This window comes from Ovis aries, chromosome 20, assembly GCF_016772045.2.
Source record: "Ovis aries strain OAR_USU_Benz2616 breed Rambouillet chromosome 20, ARS-UI_Ramb_v3.0, whole genome shotgun sequence".
Classification (NCBI taxonomy): Eukaryota; Metazoa; Chordata; class Mammalia; order Artiodactyla; family Bovidae; genus Ovis; species Ovis aries.
In genome coordinates, this window is record NC_056073.1 from 49,842,411 (window position 1) to 49,866,592 (window position 24,182).

The window sequence follows — 24,182 nt, forward strand, 5'->3', positions numbered from 1 at the left end:
ATTAGTGAGCGGGAGGAGGGGTCCCGGCTCTCTGACTGGGCTGCAGAGCAAGGGCGCCTCTGTGACTCACACATCCTTCATCTCAGCTCCTGGGGCCATTTCGGGGGCTTGACCTCACTGGGGGTGGTGCTGGGTCAGCCTCGTGATCCAGGAATCTCCTGGTTAATCAACTTTCATTTTTAACCATCAGCCTGCTCTGTCTTTCCGTGTTGCCGAACACTGGGACACCTTCCTGGGCTCGGGGCTCCTCCTCCCGGCCACCTCCTGTTTCTTTATAGAAGCTAAAACACTTGAGGCCCGGGCTGCAGGGAGCAGGGGAGCCGACTGCCCAGCACTTCCTGTGCGGAACCCGGAACCACCGGGCGCCCTTCTCTGGGTTCCATGTGCTGGGTGCAGGCCCTTCTGGATCTGGCCTGGATTTCAAGGCCCCTTCCTGCCACTGTCTTCTCCTCAATCCCCTCCGGGACACATCCCCCCGCCTCCCACCACCACCTCCCAGGATCACCCAGGTCATTTTCAGAGGACCTGTTCTCTGACATCACCAGTAAGACCTGGATCTAAAATGCTGTTTCCCTCTGCATCTGTCTGAAGAGCTTTAACATTTGTTACAAAAGAGGCAACAATATACAAAGCAGAAAAGAGAATCTCTTTAACAAGTGGTGCTGGGAAACCGGGCCAACCACTTGTAAAAGAAAGAAACAAGAACACTCTCTATCACCATACACTCAATAAGCTCAAAATGGATTAAAGATCTAAATGTAAGACCAGAAACTGTAAAACTCCTAGAGGAAAACATAGGCAACTCTCTGACATAAATCACGGCAGGATCCTCTATGACCCACCTCCCAGAGTAACGGAAATACAAGCAAAAATAAACAAACGGGACCTAATTAAACTTAAAAGCTTTTGCACAACGAAGGAAACTATAAGCAAGGTGAAAAGACAGAAGGGGAGAAAATAATGGCAAGCGAAGCAACTGACAAAGAATTCATCTCAAAAATATACAAGCAGCTCCTGCAGCTCAATACCAGAAAAATAAACAACCCAATCAAAAAATGGGCCAAAGAACTAAACAGACATTTCTCCAAAGAGGACATACAGATGGCTGCTCGAGCTTCTAGAGAAGATGGGGAAACATGCACGCCAGGCTGCTCCATGTCAGTGCATGGCAAACCACCACAGTATGGTACAGTAATTAGCCTCCAATTTAAATAAATACGTAAATTTAAAAAATATTTGTGCATAATCAACCCCCAGGAAGCCTCACCATCCCATTAGAAATCTGTCCAGACACTGTGGTTGATGGTAGGGACACAAAACTAAGTCAAGGAGAATGAGGCTGTCCTAAGGCCGCTCACCTAGTGGGGAACATGGAAGCTCCTCCATAAAGTCCGTCCAGAGTGAAGTGTCTGCCGGGGACTTTCTTGGAAAATTTGTGTGTGGCTGCCACCATCTAGATGTTTTCTCATAATATCTAGAAAGTACCTCTGAGCACTTCTGGTGTTCTCATCACCTGTGAGGCACCTCAGGTCGGAGGTCATGTCCTCAGCCAGGTGCCCAGCGCCCAGCCCAGTGCCATGCTTGTGGGAGAGGCTGAGACGTCCCTATTTGAGTGGACAATCTTCATTATGGAGGGATGGAGCACTCATGGGGGAAACAAGTTTAGAGGGAGAAGGTCTTCAAAGTTAAGGAAGAAGAAGTTGAGAGGGATAAAGGCCTTCAAAGTTTTGGAAACCTTTGCAGAACAGGGCCATGCTCAGCATTGCTCTTTGTAGGCTGCTGAGAAATGGCATCTGAGTGCCCACAGGCAGAGCTGCAGGCACCGTCTTTTGCTAACAGTACCCAGACAGGGCTCACTGGGCTGAGAGTTAAGAGGCCAAGGGTGGCTGACCGTGATGGTGGTGGGAGATGGTGCTCTGACGGGTGACCCAGACCTGCTGGGGTTTGCTTGCCAGGACCAACTCTGTTTCTTCTCTAGAGCTGAAAGTCAGATCACGAATTAAAGACTTTGAAAAAACCTCCACGTCCCGGAGGTCTGGGTCCGCCCACCCTGACCCCCACTGCCCCCGACCCCCACAATCCCCACCCTGACCGCCACCCCGACCCTCAGCATCCCGGAGGCCTGGGTCTGCCCAGATTCCGAGCTCCAAGGGCAGTGGGCTGAACCTCAAGTTGTGGGCGGGGCGGGGTTGGAGGCGGCCCTGCGGTTCAGGTTCTGTTCGCAGGGCCTCCTGGGCCAGAGGCCACTCCCTGCTGGGAGCTGTCAGCGTCTGGAGCTGAGGAGGCAGGTGAGCCCCTCCCGCGCGAGAGAGAGCTGAAGGGGAGCGCCAGCGGGGGACGGGCTCAGGGCGCCTCTAGAAGGTGGGGACCCAGAACCCACAGCGCTGCCACCTGGAGGCAGAAGGGTGACTGCCTGGTTGAAGGATGGGGAGCTGGGTAAGCGGAGCTTTCAGAGGTCCCAGCGCCTCGGCGGGGCTGAAGGGGCTCTCAGGTCTGGCAGGAGGATGAGCCGTGTCGGCCAGGTGTGTTTGAGCCCCAGGGCTGGGCCAGGCAAGAGCCCGGGAGCAGGGTCAGGACCGCCTCCGCCTGCCGCAGTGGAGGGAGGTGGGGAGTGGGGACACTCTGTTCTCAGGCTCCGAGCGGCAGCAGGGAGAATGCGGGCCAGAACAGACGTGGGGTCAGGGCCAGCCTGGCTGGAGAGCTTTAAGGGGACAGGAGGCAAGGCTTGGTGGTGGCCGTGGGGGGCTGGATTGGGCCGGGAGGACACAGGGTCCCCCAGGGCCTGAGGCCAGCCGTGGTGTGAGTGAGGGTCTCATTACCAAGGAAAGACGGCCACAGGTGGGCTGGGGGCTGATGGCCGTGCCATGTCCGGTTTCAGGAGGGCCAGGGCCACCCCGCCGGCCTGCCTGACCCCCTCTGACCTCCCCTGCCTCTCCCACGGCCTCAGTGCTCGCCCTGGCTGCACCCCGTCACCCTGACGGTCCTCTCCTGAACACCTGTCTTTAGTCCTTTCCTCTCCTGTGTCCCTCGGGACCTGGTTTCCAATGTCAGGCTCGGTGTCCGCTGATGGCTGTTGAGGGAAGGAAGGAGGGAGCCTTCAAATCCTGTTTCTGTTAAAAATTGAACTGAAAAATTTAAAGAAAAGCACAGGGCTTGGGCCCCACATCCCGTGTCCGAGGGTCCCTGGGGGTTGGGGAGCGGAGGGCAGGCGCCCTGAGCTGGGCCGGGGTTCAGGGGCACTTGCTGACCGTCAGGACCCGAGGCCCGGCTGGCATGGAGCAGCCGCTGTAGGTGGAAATTCCTCGCCTCACAGCCCATTTCCTCCCGGATTCCAGCCTGTCTGGCTCCAGTTCAGCTTCTCAAACATTTCTCAGCTATCAGCTGGGGAATGGGGAGACCTGGTCTGCTTCATAACTGAACATCTCCCAGGGGTTCCTCAGGAGTATGTGCAAGGATACACGGGGCTTTGTGGGGAGCCGGCAGAGGGCCGACAAGGCTCTCACGTGGGGTCTCTCCCCTCCTCCCCTCTGGCCCTGTTCTCCCCCTTCTCAGATGGGAAAGGACTGGACTTCACTGCTCCCAGGAGCCCAGCAGTGTGTGTGTGTGTGGGGGGTGGGCGCCCCCGTCAGCCATTGCTGTCCATTCCCCGAGGCTCTCAGCCTCTTGATCTGCTGCCAGTACCGCACGCAGTTAGTGACCTTAACCTTGGACTTTCTATTAGGACGGAAAGCACCCATACATGGATCTTGCTCCGTAGACTATTTTACGCTCCACCCTGAAAGGACAGTGTCCTGCGTCAGGTGGACGGCACTCAGAGTTACTGAGGGCCTCTCTCTCCGCTCTCAGACTCCAGACCTGGCCTCATGGATGCGCTCTGTGAAGCAAATGGCACCTTCGCCCTCTGCCTTTTAAAGGCCCTGTGTGAAGACGGCCCTTCAGGCAACGTGCTTCTCTCTCCCGTGAGCCTCTCCTCGGTCCTGGCCATGGTCCTCCTGGGAGCCAAAGGGTTTCACTGCTGCCCGGGTGGCTGAGGTTAGCCGGGAGAGGGGCTCCTTCCCACGTCCCGCCCTCAGGAAGTGTCTAGAGCAGACAGAGGAACGTGGGCAGGAGTCGCCCAGAAGGCGGGGAGGGCCTGGGTGCACACGGGGCCCCCTCACTGCCGGGCGCCTTTCTGTTTCACTCTGTCTCTCCGTTCCCCTGAGAACCGTGGACGGTAGCAATTACTCCTCGTAATAATTTCCTAGCTCATGTGTGAGTCGGTGAAGGTTGTGGTGTCGAGAGTGGTTCTTTATTCCTAATGAACTTTAGGATGTCTAGGCCGGCCCATGAGCCCTAGAGGAGCTTCGTGGGGGAGCCCCCAGCTTGTCTGGTGTGACGTGGAGTGGGCCTGGCCTTCCTGTGCCGAGGTCACAGGCCCTCAGCGTGGGAACTCCGCCTGGCTGCCTGGCACAGCTCAGGAAGGGCTCCCGGCCTGCGGGCTGTGGGGTAGATTACTACCTCCTGGGAGGAGGGCAGTGCCTGGCTGCTCCTCTCTGTCTTCCCCTTGGAGTCAGGTATCTTAACTGTGACCGTGGAGGCAGTAGATTCACGCTGGAGTTTCCTAGGAATTCTGGCAGGGGCTCCGGAAGGTCAACATCAGGCGGGCACTGAGGACCCTGGGTCACCCCGCTGGCAGGCCGTGGTCGCCATAGGGAAGGAGAGCCGGTGGGGTGAGGAGTCCTGTCTTGCACATGCTCCCTGTGCATCTGGAAGGAGAGCCGGGTGATCCCCCCAGACAAACATGTTCCGGTGTCGGTGCCTGAACCTCTGCTAGCTGGAAAGACGGCAGGATGTTTGCCCAGGTCCCCAAAAGCGCTCAAGGAAGCTGAGGTCTTTGCGGTAAATCTAGGAGCAGGGAGCGTGGTGGGAGAGGGCTGTCCTGCTCGGGTGGAGCTCAGGGTCCTTCGCAAACTGTCCCGAAAGAGAAGACATGGAGGAGCCTGGGGTCTGAATCCATGTGGCGCTTCTGAGCTGTGGTGCTGGAGAAGACTCTTGAGAGTCCCTTGGACTGCAAGGAGAGCCAACCAGTCAATCCTAAAGGAAATCAACCCTGAATATTCATGGGAGGGACTGATGCTGAAGCTGAAGCTTGTCGGGGTCCAGCCCCGGTGGATCCAGGGTGATTCAAAGGTAGGGACGGCTTCGGCGTCCTTGGAAAACTACATATTTAATTACAGATATAGAGAGAGATTAGAAACGGATAGTGTAGTAGGAAATATTAGTGGAGAAAAAGAGGCTGAATAACTTGGTTTATGTGGAATACCAATCACCACCTACGTAGGCCGCAGGCGTCTTTCCATTCTCCCGAAGGAGAGGAGGCACTGAGGCCTCCCCGGTCCGATCCCAGAAGCCCAGGCATAATTAGCAGGCTTGGTGAGTACCCACATTAATTCAGCCAGAAAAACGGAAGCAAGAAAGAATCGCCATTGGGGAATCAGTCTTTCCAGAAACTGATCCGATTTCTTTATTTTTTAGATTTGCTTATATACCTTTTGTTACACATAGGGATGAATACAGAGTCACGCAGGGGTCAGCAGTCCTGACCTTTATCAAAATCAGGTACTTTACATAAAAAAAGGTCTTAGTGGTTTTACATCATCTTCTGGCTATGAGGCCTGCTGACATTTACGACCCATTCTTTCTGATAACCAAAAACTTATTTTTTCCAAGGATGTTTTTTCTTAAACCAGGCACCACCCTCCAAATAAAGTTGCATTCATATAGGGTGAGGGTGTTAGTGAGTTACAATCAAGAAAGGAATTTATTTAACCCAAGGTTAACATGATTAATCTTAAAGGTTAATACTTATTTCTCCTATATGCTAGTTATATTCATTATAAGGGCAGGGAATATGGAGATTTAGCAGCAAAACATCAGCCCAACAAATAAAAACCCTTCACCAATGTTCCCCTTAAGATCTATTTAGTCTTAGGATAGTGATAAAGTCACATTTTTACATAGCAAGGACACAGTGATTTATAACAAAGTACAGTGATCTATAACAAAAGAGAAAATTCATTAACTCAAAAAGTCTAGTATTGCTAACATCAAAAACTACTATATTTCCTTTTCTATATTCCAAAAACATTGATTAATATATTCCCAGGTGCTTAAGGATATGGAGGCCTGGTGGCAATCATTGACTCAACAATGAGAAAAGCCCTATGCTAATTAAGACTCTCAAAATACTCCAAAACTCTCTGTGCTGTTTATGGTTGAGAGGTAGTAAACAATCATGAAACAATCATGGAGTATGGATAATCCTGTCACACAGGCTAGTTTGTCAGCAGAGAGGTTTGACCTGAGACACCCTTGTCACACCCAGGGCAGGGAATTAGCAGTAATTATTGGCACAAATGAAAAACCCTTCACCAATATAATTCCTAACCAACCCACTATACGAATAATTTCTAGGTAGACTCTGGCTTTGGGGGTAGATGCTCGGGAACAGGAGGTTTCCTGAAGCTTGATCACGCCTTTGCGTATGCCAAGCCCCCTTCCTCATGACCTTTGCCACGGGCGGAGTTCCTCACGCTGGCTCCCGGCAGAAGCTCCAATACTTAGGCCACCTGATGCGAAGAGCTGACTCACTGGAAAGACCCTGATGCTGGGAAAGATTGCAGGCGGGAGGAGAAGGGGACGAGGGAGGATGAGGTGGCTGGATGCCATCATTGACTCAATGATTATGAGCTTCAGCAAACTCCAGGAGATGGTGAAGGGCAGGGAAGTCTGGTGTGCTGCAGGCCATGGGGTCGCAGAGTCACATACGACTCAGCAACTGAACAACAAGTGCCCCAAGGAGGGCGCAGTCTCATCAATTCTCTCTCTTTGGGCAGAGTCTGATTTTAACCCGCTTCTTTAATGACCTGTTACTGCCCAGGTGCACACTGGGAAAACACCCACCTGCTCTCTAGGAAAAGCAGGAGATGTGGGTTCGATCCCTGAGTCAGGAAGACCCCCCGAGAAGGAAGTGGCAGCCCACTGCAATATTCTCGCCTGGCAAATCCCACGGGTAGAGGAGCCTGGTGGGCTACAGTGCATGGCCACGGGCTTGCGAATGGTTGGCTATGACTAAGTGAGCACACACACACTGGCAAAAGGCAAGGTTTCAGGCATTCTGTCCATATGAGGGATCCCACTCTGTGTCCACGGCCTCATAGTGTGCTGTCTGCTGCCCACCTGGTCTGTCTTTCAGAAGGACCAGGCCTTGAGCACGTTTCACGCCTGAATCTCTGGGCGGGGCTGCTGCAGTTTCTCTGCAAGCACTGCTGGGCCATCAGATCTGAAAAGCTTGTAAATACTGTGGATTGCTAACCAGATATGCTCTGTGTCATCTGGATTACTTCTGTTGTTTGTGGGAAACATCCCAGGGGTCGCTGTCTCTAAGGAAGCCAGACAGATATAGATAGCAGCCTGGAGCTTATATCCTGGAACTTATTTCATGTTCTCCATTGGAGGCCAGAAGTTCCACCCCTGGACTAGTCTAGAGCTTTGCATTACAGATGTTTAGTAAATATCCACTTAATTAGCGTGAATCAGTAAGCAATTGACCTAATCATCGCTGGTCTCACCCATTAGGGTGTCTTTTTTCATTATGCATCTAAGCCCCCAGGGCACTATTTTCAGACAGCCTTATCAATCTGCTTGCATCTCCACCCAGGGACATCAGGCAGACATTCTCTGGCGTTTCATGAGTCAGTCAGTTCAGGCAATGCTGGAAAATTCACTTAGAAACAATCGTATTAGTGGTGCAAACGTCCCGGTAGAACCTGCGGTGAGGAGGTGAGCACCCTCTCCTTCTGTGTTGGAGCTGAAGCCTCAGCAGGACAGAATGCTGACTGACCCAGGGGGACGTTTAAGTGGCTGCTCTGCGGTCTGGTCTTGGGTGAATTGCTGTGTGTGTCAAAACTGACTTGTGTTAAGTGACCCGGATATGGGTTGCGACGTGCTTTTTAAATGTATCTTCGCCAATGTATTATTTCCAACATTTGAAAGAAAGGTTATTTTCAAAAAGAAAGCACAGCGAATGAAAACACTGACGTGTAACAATCCCCAATTCACAAATGACAAAGCTGTGTTTAGACCCTCGGTCAGCCTCCTTTGTTCTGGCTTCCAGGGCACTGGCTGGAAATTCAGACTGCCTGACGCATGCCTAACAGGCTCTGTTTACTTGTACTTTTCAGGGAGTGCTGAGTCCTTTGAAATGGAAAGAGAAGAAACCAGCCCCCTACCTGGGGACAAGTGGGGAAAGAACATGTCCTTTTCTTTCTGAAGATCAGGGGTTCTGTCAGGGCTCCAACCAGGGACAAATTGGCCGGGGTCACAAAGACAAACTTTGTGGACATCATTTGTACATTTGAAGCGAATTCTCTAAACACGAGACACCGTTTCCCTGCAAGTTTTACTTTCGTTTTAGGTTCAAAGGATTCATTAACAAAAGAAACACTTGTCATACACAATAAACAATTTCAACATTTAATAGAGGGTCATCTGGTTTGATTTCAATGTGCGGTCATCAAAAGAAGAGAAATAGAAACAATAGGGAGAATTAACAGTGTATCCATCACCAAACTGGGCTGACAGCCTACACTCAGACTTGAACAGTCCTGTGTGTGCGTATTACGTCCGAGTCTTTGCAATGGTGCCAGGCTCCTCTGTCCATGGGATTCTCCAGGCAAGGATACTCCAGTGGGTTGCCTTTTCCTTTTCCAGCAGGTCTTCCCCACCCAGGGATCCACCTGGGTCTTCTATGCTGCGGGCCGATTCTTTACTCTCTGAGCCACCAGGGACGCCCCCAGCTCTCCCAGGTTTCCAAACTGAACCTGTCATGTTTCAGACGAGGTCGCTAATTTCCCCACTGCGGTCACCGGCGCCCTGTCCGCCCTCCAAGGCTGCGCTGGGCGGGCAGGCCAGGGTCCCACCGTGCTTGGTTCACAGGGGCCTCTGTGCACCGGGAGGAGCGCGCCTGGCTTCGCGCAGAGACTCAAGCCCACGTGCCCGGGCGGCGCCTCTCAGGACCAAGTATCAGCCCGTGCGCCCCGCGAAGACCCGGGCTCGCCCGCTGAAGGCCTCCTAGGGCCGGGCCTTCGCTCCTCCTGCGGCCCCGGGTAGCGGTCCCCGCACTGGGGCCGGACCGGACCCGCGGCTCACCTGGCGCCTGGCTCGCCCGGCGCCTGGCTCGCCCCTGCTGTTCGGCTCCGCCCCAACCATGCGGCACCGCCCTCCGGTCCAGTTCGGTCCGGTCCCGCCGGGCCCGGCCCTCCCCCTCTGCCCAGCCCCTGCCCTCGACCCCGGCCCTCCAGCTCGAGCCCAGCCCTTCGGTCCTGCCCGCCCCGCCTCCGGCCCGGCCCCGCCCTCCGGCCCGAATCGCCCCGCCCCTGCTGTTCGAGCCCCGCTATCCTGTCCTGCCCGCCCCGCCCTCCGGCCTGGCCCCGCCCTCCGGCCCGAATCGCCCCGCCCCTCCTGCTTCCGTCTGCCCCGCCCCCCCCCCGCTCGGCCCCGCCCCTCCGGCCCGGCCCGCCCCGCCCCTCCCGCTCGGCTCCGTCCCTCCGGGCTGGTCCCTCTCTCCGGTCCAGCCGGGTGCGGCCCGGCCCGCCCCTCTCGGCGGGGTATTTACGCCCGGCGCCTCGGTCCATGCCCAGCCCGCTCCGGCCGCGCTCAGGTACGTTTGGGGATGTTGGGGCCGCGGAACCGGCCTGCGGGCGAGGCGGGCGGCGGGCGGCTGCGGGGGCGCGTGCCGGGCTGGGTGTTCTTTAGGATCAGGCGGCCGCGGCGGCCGTGGCGACCCGGTGAGTGTGCCCCGGGACCGGAGGACCCGCATGGGGGCGGCGCCCAGGTACTCTCGGCGAGCGTCTGGGCGTTGCGGACGCGGGGGACCGAGGTGGAGGCCGGAGGGCGGATAAGAGCCGGCCTGAGTGCCCAGGTGACCCTCGGAGAGCGCCGGGCGTAGGGGACCCGAGGAGCCGGGGGCGGGGGACTCGGAGGGCGGATAGGAGCCGGCCGGAGTGCCCAGGCGGACCCGAGCCCAGCGGTCTCCCGCCCACCGCGCGGCCTGCGCTCAGGGCCCCTCAGGCCTGCGAGGGTAATCCTGAGGACCGTTTCAGAGCTTGTTACGGCTGGTTTTGTTTTCGCTAGACACGCTGCAGGCGCAGTATTCCGAGAGTGGGCATCTTCAGGGCTAAGAGGGCCTGGGAGAAACTTTAGTCGCACCTGGGTGCTCGATAAGCTGGCACCTGAGTTACTTTCTTCCCTTCTCTCCCCCCCTCTCCACCCCCCATAAAGCTCTAGTTTGAGGGAAAAAAAGCATGGGAGATGAACCCTCACATGCTGCCAGGATTACTGAGCTGCTGGGGAGGCCGGGTTCTGCTGGGACTTTGGCTTCCAGCCCAGTGGTTTACCTGGCCCTACTGTGTGCCTCCCCGCTGGTGTGCTTTAAGGCCGAGGCAGAGAGGGCGTGTGATAAGTAACCCTTGGACTGAGGTCCCCATGAACAGGAAGGGCTGTGGTTATCAGTGTTCTGGGGCGTGGCGTGTCCAGGATTCCCCTGCACCCTCAGCGTTATACCACCCCAGAGAAAGGCCATGGTTTCAGTCATACTGGCCATGTAAACTAAGTATTTAGAACCACAAGAGGCCAGTTCCAGTCCTAAGTGTTGTATTGCAGCTCAGCTTCTGGCCTGATCACTCCAGCCAGTAACACTAGAGCGAAACGAGCGTAAATGGAGCCACTGTTCTTTTCTGCTTGCACTAAGAGCGTGCTACACACACAAAGGGCTTGGGCCTCACTGCTTCATTCCCTCCTTTTCAGTTTAGCGATTTTACAGGGAGTGGGTATGCTCTCACCTTTAACGACCATCAGCAACTGTTGCCAGTGGAGAAAAACAACTATTACCAGCCTCGCTGCGGCCTTTGAAGACCAGTGACCTTCTGCTTTCCTCTGTATTAGTGCTGAGCTATTGGATATTAACGCCTGCCCTGATGGCTCAGTGGAAAGACGCTTCTGCAAGGCAGGAGCCTCGGGTTCATCCCTGGGTCGGAAAGATCCCCTGGAGGAGGAAATGGCAACCCACTCCAGTATTCTTGCCTGGAAAATCCATGGACAGAGGGGCCAGGTAGTAGTCCACGGATCACAAAAGAGTTGGACTCGACTTAGATAGAAAGCAACCAGTTGGATATTAAAGCTGGAAGAGAGTGTGTGTAGCGGCAGTGATTCTCCTCCTCTGCGTTCTTCCGGGCTGGTCGAGGAATTAAATGGACCTCAGACAAATCAATAGCAGAAAAGCGACCCCACTGAATTTTGTGCGAACGTCAAAGATACAAGGCTCAAGAAGTGACCAGGCAGGCAGCTTTGTGTGTGTGAAGATTTGACAGACAAGGGCGTTTGCCTGGGGCAGCAAGGTCATGAAGTATCAGGTTTGCTGGTTTCTTGTACAGCCTTTGGACCTTGGGTTCCCCTCTTAGGCCGTTAAGATGTCTCTCTGCCTCCTGGTACAGGGACGGTATTTCCACGTGGAGATTTATTTTCAGCTCCAGGGGGAACAGAAGAAGGAGAGCGTAAGCTTTTTGTACCAGCTGTTTCTCAACACTCTTTCAGTTCAGTTCAGTCACTCAGTTGTGTCCGACTCTTTGCGACCCCATGAATCGCAGCACGCCAGGCCCCGCTGTCCATCACCAACTCCTGGAGTTCACTCAGACTCAGGTCCATCGAGTCTGTGATGCCATCTAGCCATCTCATCCTCTGTCGTCCCCTTCTCCTGCCCCCAATCCCCCCCAGCATCAGAGTCTTTTCCAATGAGTCAACTCTTCGCATGAGGTGGCCAAAGTACTAGAGTTTCAGCTTCAGCATCATTCCCTCCAAAGAAATCCCAGGGCTGATCTCCTTCAGAATGGACTGGTTGGATCTCCTTGCAGTCCAAGGGACTCTCAAGAGTCTTCTCCAACACCACAGTTCAAAAGCATCAATTCTTCGGCACTCAGCTTTCTTCACAGTCCAACTCTCACATCCATACAGGACCACTGGAAAACCATAGCCTTGACTAAACGGACTTTTGTTGGCAAAGTAATGTCTCTGCTTTTGAATATGCTATCTAGGTTGGTCATAACTTTCCTTCCAAGGAGTAAGAGTCTTTTAATTTCATGGCTGCAATCACCATCTGCAGTGATATTGGAGCAAAAGAAAATAAAGTCTGTCACTGTTTCCACTGTTTCCCCATCTATTTGCCATGAAGTGATGGGACCAGATGCCATGATCTTCATTTTCTGAATGTTGAGCTTTAAGCCAACTTTTTCGCTCTCCTCTTTACTTTCATCAAGAGGCTTTTGAGTTCCTCTCACTTTCTGCCATAAGGGTGGTGTCATCTGCATATCTGAGGTTATTGATATTTCTCCCGGCAATCTTGATTCCAGCCTGTGCTTCTTCCAGCCCAGCGTTTCTCATGATGTACTCTGCATAGAAGTTAAATAAGCAGGGTGACAATATACAGCCTTGACGTACTCCTTTTCCTATTTGGAGCCAGTCTGTTGTTCCATGTCCAATTCTAATTGTTGCTTCCTGACCTGCGTACAGGTTTCTCAAGAGGCAGGTCAGTGATCTGGTATTCCCATCTCTCTCAGAATTTCCCACAGTTTATTGTGATCCACACACTCAAAGGCTTTGGCACAGTCTCTTTACTTCAGAGCAGTCAGTGTGCTGCAGTGCAGTCTTTTGCGAGAGCTGCCCTGCACGCCATCAAGAGCAGACATTACCCTGTGCGCCCCCGTCCTCATGCAGGGAGCAGAAATCAGGGAGCTGACGCAGGGCCGGGAGCGGGGTTGCCAGCCTGCAGCCCTGCGGCTTCAGGCGCTTTCCTCGGGCTCACCTGCTCTGTCTCTCCCAGGTCGGTGTCAGGCTCAGCTGTCATCCCTTCCCACCATGCACAGAAACCCTGAACCCTCGTGTACCCCAGCCCATTCCCACAGTGTCCTGTTCTAGACCAAACACCCTCCGTGGCAGGGCTGTCGACCTCCGAGGCAGGGCCCTGGAGGTGGACGTGGGCGCGTCCCAAGGCCCTTGTCCGAAGCAGGATCAGCAGGGCCTGGACCTGGGGCAGCAGGGGAAACCCAGAGGAAACCGCGTTTTGTGCGACTACCTGCTTGCTGTCGAGGTAGAGCGTCAGTGCTAACAACAGTTAAGAGCAGCGTGAGACGCGGTCGACCTGTGGCCTGAATTTGCGTGACACTAATTTTCAATCCGTCCTTTCAGCCTCGCCAGCATGGATGCGCTGTCAGCATCAAACGGCACCTTTGCCTTGACTCTTCTGAAAAAGCTGGGTGCGGACAACTCAAAAAATGTGTTTATCTCGCCCCTAAGCCTCTCCTCTGCCCTGGCCATGGTCCTCATGGGGGCAAAGGGCAACACCGCAGCCCAGATGTGCCAGGTACGTTCGGGAAGCCGGTTGTGGGCGGCGGCTGATGCTCTCTCTTTGGTCGGTGAGCCGGTGTCCGCGATCCGAATCCAAAGGTCTTGCTCCACAGCCTGGCCTACTCCCCTGTGTCCCCCTCCCTGGGCGCCCCCTCCAGTGTCTGTCTGGCGTGTGACCTGGGGCTCCTGACAGCGCAGCACCCGATTCCAGCAGGACAGGCTTGAACGAGCAAGCGTTCATCGAGCCTCTGCTCGGACCCGCTGCTCAAGGCCCTGCTGGCCGAGGCCCGTCCTGCCGAGACGCCCAGAGCCAGCCCCGGGCGGGCTACACAGGGTGTGGACGTCAGCTCCTGGGCCACAGTGGTGGCGTGACGCTGACCTCTGGCCCCTGGGGGTCACAGCCTTCCCGCATGTGGGGTGCCCTTACCCTTCCCAAGGTCCTGGGGTCCAGAGGGCCTCCAGGTGTAACAGAGTCCTGATCCCGCCCTTGAGCCGGGGCCGTGAGTTTGACCTCTGCCCTAAGGCCATCACTTTCAGGGTCCTGTGCCAGCTGGAGAGGCTGGGAGTGAGGAACACTTGCCCCCTCCACCCAGCAAGTGTCAGGACGCAAATACGTGGGTGCTCCTGCTCAGTCATCTCTGACTGTTTGCTTCCCCGTGGACGGCAGCCCTCCAGAATCCTCTGTCCATGGGGTTCTCCAGAAAGAACACTGGAGTGGGTTGCCATGTCCTCCTCCAGGGCATCTTCCCGACCCAGGGATGGAACCCGCAAGTCTTTCTCCTGCCCCGGCAGGTGGATCCTTTCCCAGTGCGCCACCTGGGAGACACACGTATTCCCTTTAAGTCCTGCTGAAAAGGGAGCAGTCCCCTCTTGAGCTCGGCACTGTCTCCCCTCCTGCTCTCCCACGCTCTGAAGGGGTCGCCCTCTCTCTGGGCACCTCCTGTGCAGAATCTGATTCCAGGGGGAGGGCCGGCCTTCCTGCGCTGCACGGGCCTCTCTCCAGGGCTCCCACCCGGCCTCCTCTCCTCCAGCAGTGGTGCCCCTGGCCCTCCAGCCTCAGCCGGCTGCTGGGTACAAAGCCCGTGCCCAGGCTTTAGCTATGTGTTACTTTGGAACTGTGCCGGACAGCTGTCTGGACTTTCTCTCTGTGGCTCCCGAACAAACCGACCACGACCGGGAATGATCAGGACCATGCCTAGGACTCTGCGGCCTGGCCGCACAGTGCCTGCTGGGCTCCTCCTGGTGTAGGAGAGGCCCCAATCCGCTCGGCACTCTCCTCCGTGTGTCCGCTCTGCCGCGTTGTCATGAGGCCGCAGCAGGATGGCTGGGCGTTTCTGCACCCTGGCAGCAGGGGGCAAGACTGGGAACGTGGAGGTGCCAGGCCTCTACGAAGGCCTGGTCCTGGAAGAGCCTATTCTCCTGTCTCCCGCTGGTTGGAGCCCATCCCGAGGGCACTCCAGACCCGAAGACGTGGCCTGTTTGTGCAGAGACGGGCGGCCCCTCCGCAGCCCCGTCTGCAGGCAGACCGCGAGCACAGGGCCCTGGACTTGCCCAGGGGCATTTTTTCGCCCGCTGTCGCTGCCTGAGCCCGAGCAGGAGGCGGGCTGGGGGGCTTCCCAGAGCCACTGTGTCTTTATTTGCGTGAGTCTTGCTTTAAGCTGCCTTGAGGATCAGTGCGGTGCTTAGGCTGACTTCAGTGTTGTGTCCATTTCCTGTAGTCAGGGCGTACTGCAGTGGAGGGTATTATCTGTTTTTGATTTCAGACGCTTTCTCTAAGCAAGAGCAGTGGCGGAGGTGAAGATATCCACCAGGGTTTCCAGAAGCTTCTCAGTGAAGTTAATAGGACCGGCACACAGTACTTGCTCAGAACCGCCAACAGGCTTTTTGGAGAGAAGGCTTACGATTTCCTCTCGGTAAGTCATATTCCCGATTGCCGGAGGCAGATAGAGACCGAGGTCCTGTGCTGACGGGAGGCGGGCCTTGTGGTGCAGAGAGGCCTGTGGGCTGAGACCCACACGATGGGCGGGATGTGGGACCCCAGTCACGACCTCACGCTTCCTGGAACCGCTCCTTAAGTTCCTTTCTTTTCTAGAGGATATTTGAAGACAATCATTGATGTTTAAAATGTTATTTTGATATGGACTATAAAATCAAAACATTCAAAATATTTGTCAGTTATTTCACAGTGATCGAGTGTTCCAAGGATCCAATACCAACCACAGTGTATGATTAGATATTCCTTTAGTGTGCTCTTTGACTGGTCATTATTACTAAACAGTAATTTAAGAAGCAGGCCCTTGTTTTCAGATGTGTTTAAAAGCTGTTGAAATCACCGAGGGTATGAGGAGATATCAACTTGGAGGAGACCACTTTGCTTCCAGACTATTTTCTTAGACTGAGACACTGACGTCTTTTTCAAAAGCCCCGATTAAGAATGGAGCAGTAGGTTGGCAGAGCCTCAATGATGTGAGGGTTCTATGAAATGAGGCACCAGGACCACGAGATGCAGGGTCCACGGTGTGGGGAGAACTCAGCCACGTGACATCGGACAGAGGCAATTCTCCTGGTCCTCAGAGCACCTCTGAGACGTAGCTACCACTGCGTCCTTGCTTCCAGGCGGCAAGGAACCAGAGAGACGCAGCGGCCTTTCCAGGGTCACACAGGAGGGAAGCCCGGGGCGTGTGCTGGCGGCAGCGTTGCCACGTTGCCCTGAATGGCTGTGTTGTTGTTGCCTAGTCGCTCAGTTGTGTCTGACTCTTTGCGGCCCCAGGGACTGTAGCCCACCAGGCTCCTCTGTCCATGGGATTGTCCAGGCAAGGATACTGGAGTGGGTTACCATTTTCTTCTCCACGGGATCTTCCCACAAAGAGATCAAACCTTCATCTCCAACATTTGCAGGCGGATTCTTTCCACTGTGCCACCTGGGAAGCCTGAGCTTTACTCAGTTATTTATTCAGTGTAGCTGAAAACTGAGAAAGTGGATTGAAGGTTAATTGCACACATTCGTTTGTGCATTACACAAGTAACCGTCGAATGATCAGTGTCGAGGTTATGCGTGGTGAAGTCAGCCGTTGGCGTTGTCTGTTTCTGTAGCCATGTGATTCTGTCATTCCGTCTCTCCTAGTCTTTCAAAGATGCCTGCCGCGTGTTCTACCAAGCAGGGATGGAAGAGCTGGACTTTGTCACCGCTACGGAGGAGTCCAGGAAGCACATAAACACCTGGGTAGCTGAAAAGACAGAAGGTGAGGATGTGTCACTACTTCTGTTTGCACAGTATTTGAATTGGTCTTATTTTCCATCAGTTCCTTCTCAAGACCATCGATTGTAAACAGAAATGGCTTTTTCTCTAAAGAAGTGGAACTTTCAAATCCACTTCTGAAATTTAATCGGCAATCAATTTCTCTAGCTTTCCCCCTCCTCATCAATCTTCGGTGCACCTCTTCCAGAGCAATCACACTCTGACTTTTGGCTGTTGCAGTTAATGTTCCTATAGTCTGCCTTTTCACAAAGGGCGGAAGGCAGACTCTGGATGCCGCGCCACCTCCTTGCCTGTCCAGCAGAGCGCGTGCTCTGCGGGTCGCTGAGCATCACTGCAGGACACGCGGGCAGGCCCTGGGCCACCTGCGCTTCTTCATTTCCGTGCTCTCCACACTGGCTTCGACCTCTCCCCTTCAGGAGGGTCCCCTCACGCTGTAGTCCGAACATTCCTTTTTCTGCAACTGTGAATGATTCTGCCCTTATTTGTTCATTTTATGTGTTTTATGCAACTCATGGTATCTTTCTGAGCAGAGACTTGAAGGTTTTTGTCCCTGATTTTGCTTTCAGGCCAGGCTCCCTGCATGGGTTTCCCTGGTGGCTCAGATGACAAAGAATCACCTGCCAGAGCAGGATAGGCGGGTTGGATCCCTGGGTCAGAAAGATCCCCTGGAGGAGGAAATGGCAACCTGCTGCCGTATTCTTGCCTGGGGAACCCCAGGACGCAGGAGCCTGGTGGGCTACAGTCCACGGGGTCACAAAGAGTGGGACCCAACTTATCGAGTAAACAGACAACTCGCTGCACGTGGTTGTCTGGGGGACAGTGAACCCTCTGGTCTGGGCACTGACTGCTCCAGGGGACAGGCCAGTAACTACCCTGCCCAGCACCTCACCAGGAAACCCTGTTAGCTAACTGGTCCTTTAAATCTTCTGTGCAGGTAAAATTAGAGATTTGCTGTCTGCAAATTCAGTTAACCCTGCGACACGTCTAGTTCTCGTGAATGCCATCTACTTCAAAGGAAACTGGGATGAACAGTTTAACAAAGAGCATACTGAGGAAAGGCCATTCAAAGTCAGCAAGGTAAACAAGAATGTTTCATAAAGGGAAGGAGGTTTTGGAAATGGTCCCTGGGGTCCTCTTAGTTTATGGATCGTGCCAGGAGGCTGACCTTCAGGAACGTGAGCCTCTTGTGGCCTTGGCGGCCCAGATGTGGTTCCAGGCAAACCCTGGCTTCCTCTCCCCCTGCTCCTCCTCTGAGGTATCATCAGGGGCGGTCCGTGCGGCGGTGTTCTGTCTCTTATAGCACATCCGACGGGGCAGCTCGCAGGTCTCTGGGCCTGCTAGAGCCCCCGAGACCCAGTTCAAACTCCAGACCGTGGCTGTGATGCTCCATGGTCCTGGATCCTACCGTCTGACCCCTCCCGTCAGGAGCTACCTACACAGACACCTTTCTCTGCAGGGCATGCAGGAGTCTCCCTAGCGGTCTCCACGGCCCGGGTTCCTGGTTCCCGTGTCCCTCCTCTGACTCTCACAGAGCCCGTGGCCCCTCACAGTGGCTCTGATGCCCCAGAGCCCCTTGGGCCCGTGTGCAGGACCCGGGAGGTTACTTGGAAGTTTTCTTGAGGACGGTGGCTGGGCTGACAGTGGCGGGGATAGGAAGCACAAGTGAGCTTGCCTTGTGGTTTTCTGATCCTTGTATCTATTTACTCGGCTGTGCGGGGCTCCTTGCCGCTCAGCCTTTCCTGCCGCTGCCGAGGCGGAGGCCCTCTGGGCTCGGGGCTCGGGCTTCTCCTGCTGGCGCTTCTCCTGGTGCAGAGCTTGGGCCCCAGGCCCGTGACTGTAGGAGCTGTGGCTCCCGGGCTCTCAGCCCAGGCTCAGTAGCTGTGGCCCGTGGGCTTAGAAGCCCCTGGGCTGTGGGGTCTTCCCAGACCAGGGCTGGAGCCTGTGTCTCCTGCATTGGAAGGCGGGTTATTTGCCCCTGAGACACCAGGCAGCGCTGTTGTCTTTAAAACCAGAGCCCACACATGGTTGTTGATGGTCAGCTGTGGGCGGGAAGGCCAGGCGCCCAGGACACGGCAGGGTCTGACGGCGGGATGAGTGGTGTCGCCATGAGCAGAGGTGGGAACGTACAGACGGAGCAGGCGGAGGGGACACGGGCCGCCAGTGTGCGAGCCGAGCGGAGGCTCCTTTGCGTCCAGATGAGATGTCAGGCAGGCAGGCGCCAGGGCCGAGGTCCTGCCGGGAACATCCGAGTGGAGCCCTCCTGGGTCAGCAGGAGAACAGCATCCTGAGGCCTGAGCGCCGGGAACCAGGGGTGGGAGCTGGAGCCGGGTGCAGACAAGCTGACGAGGCGGAGCTGGGGGGGGGTCTGGAGACAAGACAGAGTGTGTGGGCGCAGGGGCCCGGCTCTGATGACTCGTCCCGCGTGTCCACGGGTCTTGTTTCAGTTAACGTTTATCCATTTCCTTTATAGAATGTGGAGAAAACTGTGCAGATGATGTTCAAGAAGTCCACCTGTAAAATAACCTACATTGGAGAAATAAGCACCCAGATTCTGGTGCTTCCCTACGTCGGCCAAGAGCTGAACATGGTCATCCTGCTGCCCAGTGAAAGCACTGACGTGTACACGGTAACCAAGCACCTGTGGCCTGGGGCTCGGCTCTCGTCCTGATCCCTGCTGGGCACTGGGCTCCGGGAACTCATGTGTGGCCCGCAGGGCACGGTGTGTGGGTCGTAGCAGATGGTCCCCGGGGCAACGCTGCTGCAGACCCTGAGATCTTCTACCTTCTCCTTCAGGTGGAGAAGGCCCTGACCTACGAGAAATTTGTCGCGTGGATGAAGCCGGATGCGATGGACGAGGAGGAGGTTGAGGTGTTTCTTCCCCGGTTTACGCTGGAGGAGACTTACGACATGGAGTGTGTCCTCCAAGAACTGGGCATGACCGACGCCTTCGAGGAGGCCCAGGCTGACTTCAGAGGGATGTCGTCCCAGAGATGCCTGTACCTGTCCAAGGTCGTGCACAAGTCCTTCGTGGAGGTCACCGAGGAGGGCACGGAGGCCGCGGCTGCCACAGGGGCGGTGGTCATGATGCGCTCCCTCAGTGTCGTGCCCCGGTTCTGTGCCGACCGCCCCTTCCTTTTCTTCATCCAGCACGGCAAGACCGGGGCCATCCTGTTCTGCGGCCGCTTCTGCTCGCCGTGACGAGGTGGTGGGGGCCCCCCGGTGCTCCTCATGGCTCTCCCCAATCTCTGCAAAGAGCCTGGAACCCCAAGTGACCTTGGCAAAAGTCCACAAATAAAAGGCTGATTGTGACTGCCTATGTGTGTGTGTCTCTGTGTGTGTGTGTGTCTGTGTGTATCTTTGTGTCTGTGTGTATATCAGTGCTGTGTGTGTGTGTCTGTGCTGTGTGTGTCTGTGTGTGTCTCTGTGTGTGTGTGTGTGTCTCTGTGTGTGTCTGTCTCTGTGCGTGTCTGTGTGAGTGTCTGTGTGTATCTTTGTGTCTGTGTGTATGTGTCTGTGTGTCTGTGTGTGTGTCTTTGTGTGTGTACATGTGTCTGTGTGTGTTTCTGTTTGTGTGTGTATGTGCGTGTGTCTTTGTGTATCTTTGTGTCTGTGTGTATCTCTGTGTCTGTGTGTGTGCCTGTGTGTAATTTAAGTGTGTGTGTACCTGTGTGTGTGTCTTTTTGTGTCCCGTGCCTTCTCGGAGGTGAAGCTCCCACCGGAGACGGGCACTCAGTGGTCCTGCCGGTGGGGAGCACTGGCTCCTGCTCTCTGGGTGCTCCCTCCTCCCGCCCCGTCCAGGTCCTTGGGGAGCGCGCTCTGCTCCAGGCCTGGAAGGATGAGCGGGCTTCCCTGTCTCCTCTGCTCGGTGGCCCTGCTCCTGAGACCAGAGTGAAGCAGAGGCTATGGCAGCCCCGGGGAGGGGGAGCGGGCCTCAGAGACCCCCGAACGTGAGCCCTCCAGAAACCAGCAGAACAGGGGAGGGCCGTGGACCCAGACCGGGAGAAGTCCATCCCTGACCACTGTGTCTGCATTGGAGGGTCTGTGGTCAGAGGCCTGTTCAAGTGCTTGACCGTCCACACTCTCTGAGCATGTTCAGTTGTGCCCGGGGTCAGAGATGAGCAGACAGGCCCTGTTCACGAGATGGCGGCGCTTCAGAGTACGTCATAGATGCACGCCTGGTGACATTCCATCCTCCCGCGGGTGTTGGAGAGAAGGAGGCGGCTAAGGTTTCAACCAGTGCATCCTAAAGGAAATCAGTCCTGAATGTTCAGTGGAAGGACTGATGCTAAACGTGAAACTGCAGTACTTTGGCCCCTGATGCGAGGAGCTGACTCACTTGAAAAGATTGAAGGCAGGAGGAGGAGGGGATGACAGAGGATAAGATGGTTGGATGCCATCACCAACTCAATGGACATGAGTTTGAGTAACTCCGGGAGTTGGTGATGGACTGGGAGGCCTGGCGTGCTATAGGCCATGGAATCGCAAAGAGTCGGACACGAATGAGTGACTACACTGCACGAAGCTTTCTGCAGCCGCCCGTGTTCCCTGCTGAGGCGTGGGGCCCGCACCCAGCCGATGCTGAGGTTCAGGTGGAGAGCGGTGCGGGGTCCACTGGCCTCCCTGTGGCGTCATCAGGAGCTGGGCTCCCTCTAACCTGATGGTGTGACCCACATTCTCAGCCTGTCTCTAGTCCACTGTCTGCTGTGCCCAAGTCAGCACTGAGTTGTGAGGAGAGACAGGCTACAGAGACGCTGCCCTTGGCAGTGGGCAGCGGGGCCAGTGGCATCCGCGCCCGCCTCCCCCTAGCCTGTGCCCACTGTCGCCTGAAGTGAGCTGTCTGTCCAGCCAGGGTCAGAGGCGTTTGTCATTTGTCCCCATCAGGCCGTCAGCAGCGACCTGTGAGGATGGACGCCGTTGTCCCGGGTGTTACAGACCCTGTCACACAGCTCGGCCTCTGCCCGTCTCTTTCTTAGCTGGATCTACTGCGTTAAATGTCATTGGCAGTTTCTTCAAAACTGTGTTTTTCAATATGATCCTATTAAAATTTTAGTAGAATTGCCTTATAATATCCCGTGCGTTTGTCATCAATAAACTCGGAATTCCTTTCCTCATCATAGTCCTTCCCTGGTGGCTCAGGCCGGGAAGAGTCGCCTGCAGTGCAGGAGACCGGGCTTCGGTCCCTGGGTTGGGAAGGTCCCTGGAGGATACTGGCTCCCCACTCCAGGTTTCCGGCCTGGAGAATCCCACAAACTCGGGGTCGCAGACAGTCAGACGTGACCAAGCCACCCTCGCCATCACTTACTGTCCTCCCAGTTGATCTTGTGTGTGACCAGCTCTGGCTTCAAGGAGGGGTGGCCGGTGGGCCTCCCTGGGCCCTCAGAAGGACCCCTGGCTCCGTGCTCTGCTATCATTGTCTTCAGAGTCTTTACAGCTTTTGAGCAGAGGGTCCTGCATTCTCATTTTGCACCAGCCCTGCAGATTACGGAGCCAGTCCTGCCGTGGACTACAGAATTTTTTATGGAGAAAAATAGTCTTTTTTCAGATGCTGAGTACCAGGTAAGTGCAAAGCAAATCCTGCGAAATGGAAGATCTTCTGAATCCAATCTTTTCACATTAAAATATATAGACATTTTGGTTGGGATATTTCTATAGTTGGCTTTTCAACTCCACACAGCATGTGTTTCCATGAGAGAAACAGATAGCACAGTTCAGTTGCTCAGTCGTGTCTGACTCTTTGCACGCCCATGGACTGCAGCACGCCAGGCCTCCCTGTCCATCACCAACTCTCAGCGCTTACTTAAACTCATGTCCATCGAGTCGGTGATGCCATCCAAGCATCTCATCCTCTGCCATCCCTTCCCCTCTTCCCTTCAGACTTTCCCAGCATCAGGGTCTTTTCCAGTGAGTCAGATCTTTGCATCAGGTGGCTAGAGTATTGGAGTTTCAGCTTCAGCATCAGTCCTTCCAATGAACATTCAGGACTGATTTCCTTTAGGATGGAATGGTTGGATCTCCTTCATGTCCAAGGGACTCTCAAGAGTCTTTTCCACCACCACAGTTCAAAAGCATCACTATTCGGTGCTCAGCTTTCTTTATGTCCAGCTCTCCCATCCATACATGACCACCGGAAAAACGAGGTAGCCCCGTGTGACAGTCAATTTTGTGTGGCGCCTTGACTGGCTCAGAGGACCAGTTAATTGGTCTAACACCCTTCGAGATGTTGCCGTGAAGGTAGTTTTTACAGGAGATGAGGATTAAATGAGTCGACCCTCCGTAAGGCAGACTGGCCGCCAGCAAGTGGGGGGGCCTGGTCTAGTCAGCTGACAGTGACTGAGGTCCCCTAAGGAGGAGGCGCTTTCCTCCAGAGGCCTGTGGACTCAGCTGCACAGAGCGCTTCCCTTCCCCCACCTCCTGCAGCAGGCACAGGCTCCCCTCCCTTCCTCTCTCTCTGTTCAAACCTCAGAAAGCGCCGGAAAGTGGTGGCTGTCTGCTTTAGCGCCTGCACTGCCCAGCCCTGTAGTCCCACTCCTCACTCTCAGCCTCCCGGAAGGAGGGCCTGACGGTCCTGGCAGCCCGCTCTGCCTGTACTTGCAACATTCCTTGGCTATCTGAGGTCACAGGTGCAGGTGGCATGTCCCGCCCTCCTGGGAAGGAATAGTTATCCTCCTCTTCCGAGCCAGCGACCTCGGGTCAGTGTCCCTCTGGCCTTTGGCTCACCCTCAGTGCTCCTTGGGCTTCCCGGGTGAGGAATCCGCCTGCCAGTGCAGCAGATGAAGGGTGATCCCTGGGTCGGGAAGGTCCCCTGGAGGAGGAAATGGCCACCCCTCCAGGATTCTTGCTGGGAAACCCCGTGGAGAGAGGAGCCTGGTGGGCTACAGTCCCCAGGGCCTCAGAGTTGGACACAAATAAGCGACTGAGCAAAGCAAGTGAAATAAATCCTGGAGCAGCAGAGCTGCTGGTGGACACGGTCACGACCCCATCCTTGTCTTATGCACCCAGCCCTGCTTTTGTCCAGAGGTGCCCTCAGAGGCACAGACAGCCCTTCCATGGCTTGATGGAGCAGTCTCAAAACTGCAGAATCATATATGGATGTGAGAGTTGGATCATAAAAAGGACTGAGTGTCAAAGAATTGATGCTTTTGAACTTGGTGTTGGAGAAGACTCTCGACAGTCCCTTCGACTGCAAAGAGATCAAACCAGTCAACCCTAAAGGACATCAGTCTGAATATTGGAAAGACTGATGTTGAAGCTGAAGCTCCAATATTTTGGCACCAGATGCAAACACCTGACTCATTGGACAAGACGCTGATGCTGGGAAAGACTGAGGGCTGGAGGAGAAGGGGGTGACAGAGGATGAGATGGTTGCATGGCATCACCGACTCGATGAGTTTGACCAGGCTCCGAGAATTGGTGATGGACAGGGAGGCCTGGCGTGCTGCACTCCATGGGGTCACAAAGACTTGGACGTGACTGAGCGGCTGAAATG

General features: G+C 55.2%; 1 protein-coding gene and 1 long non-coding RNA gene across 11 annotated transcripts in view; both read left to right on the forward strand.

The window, feature by feature from the left end:
- The window catches only part of LOC101116548 (serpin B6), a 40,310-nt gene extending 20,300 nt beyond the window's left edge, over positions 1–20,010 (forward strand). The window contains exons 1-8 of one of the 10 annotated variants that reach the window (XM_060403804.1): positions 9,590–9,700; positions 12,651–12,785; positions 13,279–13,453; positions 15,201–15,350; positions 16,562–16,679; positions 17,631–17,773; positions 19,167–19,322; positions 19,490–20,010. In XM_060403804.1, coding sequence (XP_060259787.1) covers positions 13,289–13,453; positions 15,201–15,350; positions 16,562–16,679; positions 17,631–17,773; positions 19,167–19,322; positions 19,490–19,894 — 1,137 coding nt within the window. In that variant the 5' untranslated portion in view covers positions 9,590–9,700; positions 12,651–12,785; positions 13,279–13,288 and the 3' untranslated portion in view covers positions 19,895–20,010. Of the gene's footprint in view, positions 1–2,217; positions 3,994–9,589; positions 11,451–12,650; positions 12,786–13,278; positions 13,454–15,200; positions 15,351–16,561; positions 16,680–17,630; positions 17,774–19,166; positions 19,323–19,489 lie in introns of those variants that run through there. The other 9 variants (XM_027958713.3, XM_060403809.1, XM_060403805.1 and 6 more) reach the window with 9 other exon arrangements.
- LOC132658326 (uncharacterized) lies at positions 4,039–8,518 on the forward strand. Its single transcript, XR_009597784.1, has 2 exons — positions 4,039–5,169; positions 8,223–8,518. It is a non-coding gene; the product is annotated as an uncharacterized LOC132658326 (long non-coding RNA).
- Positions 20,011–24,182: the final 4,172 nt, after the last annotated feature.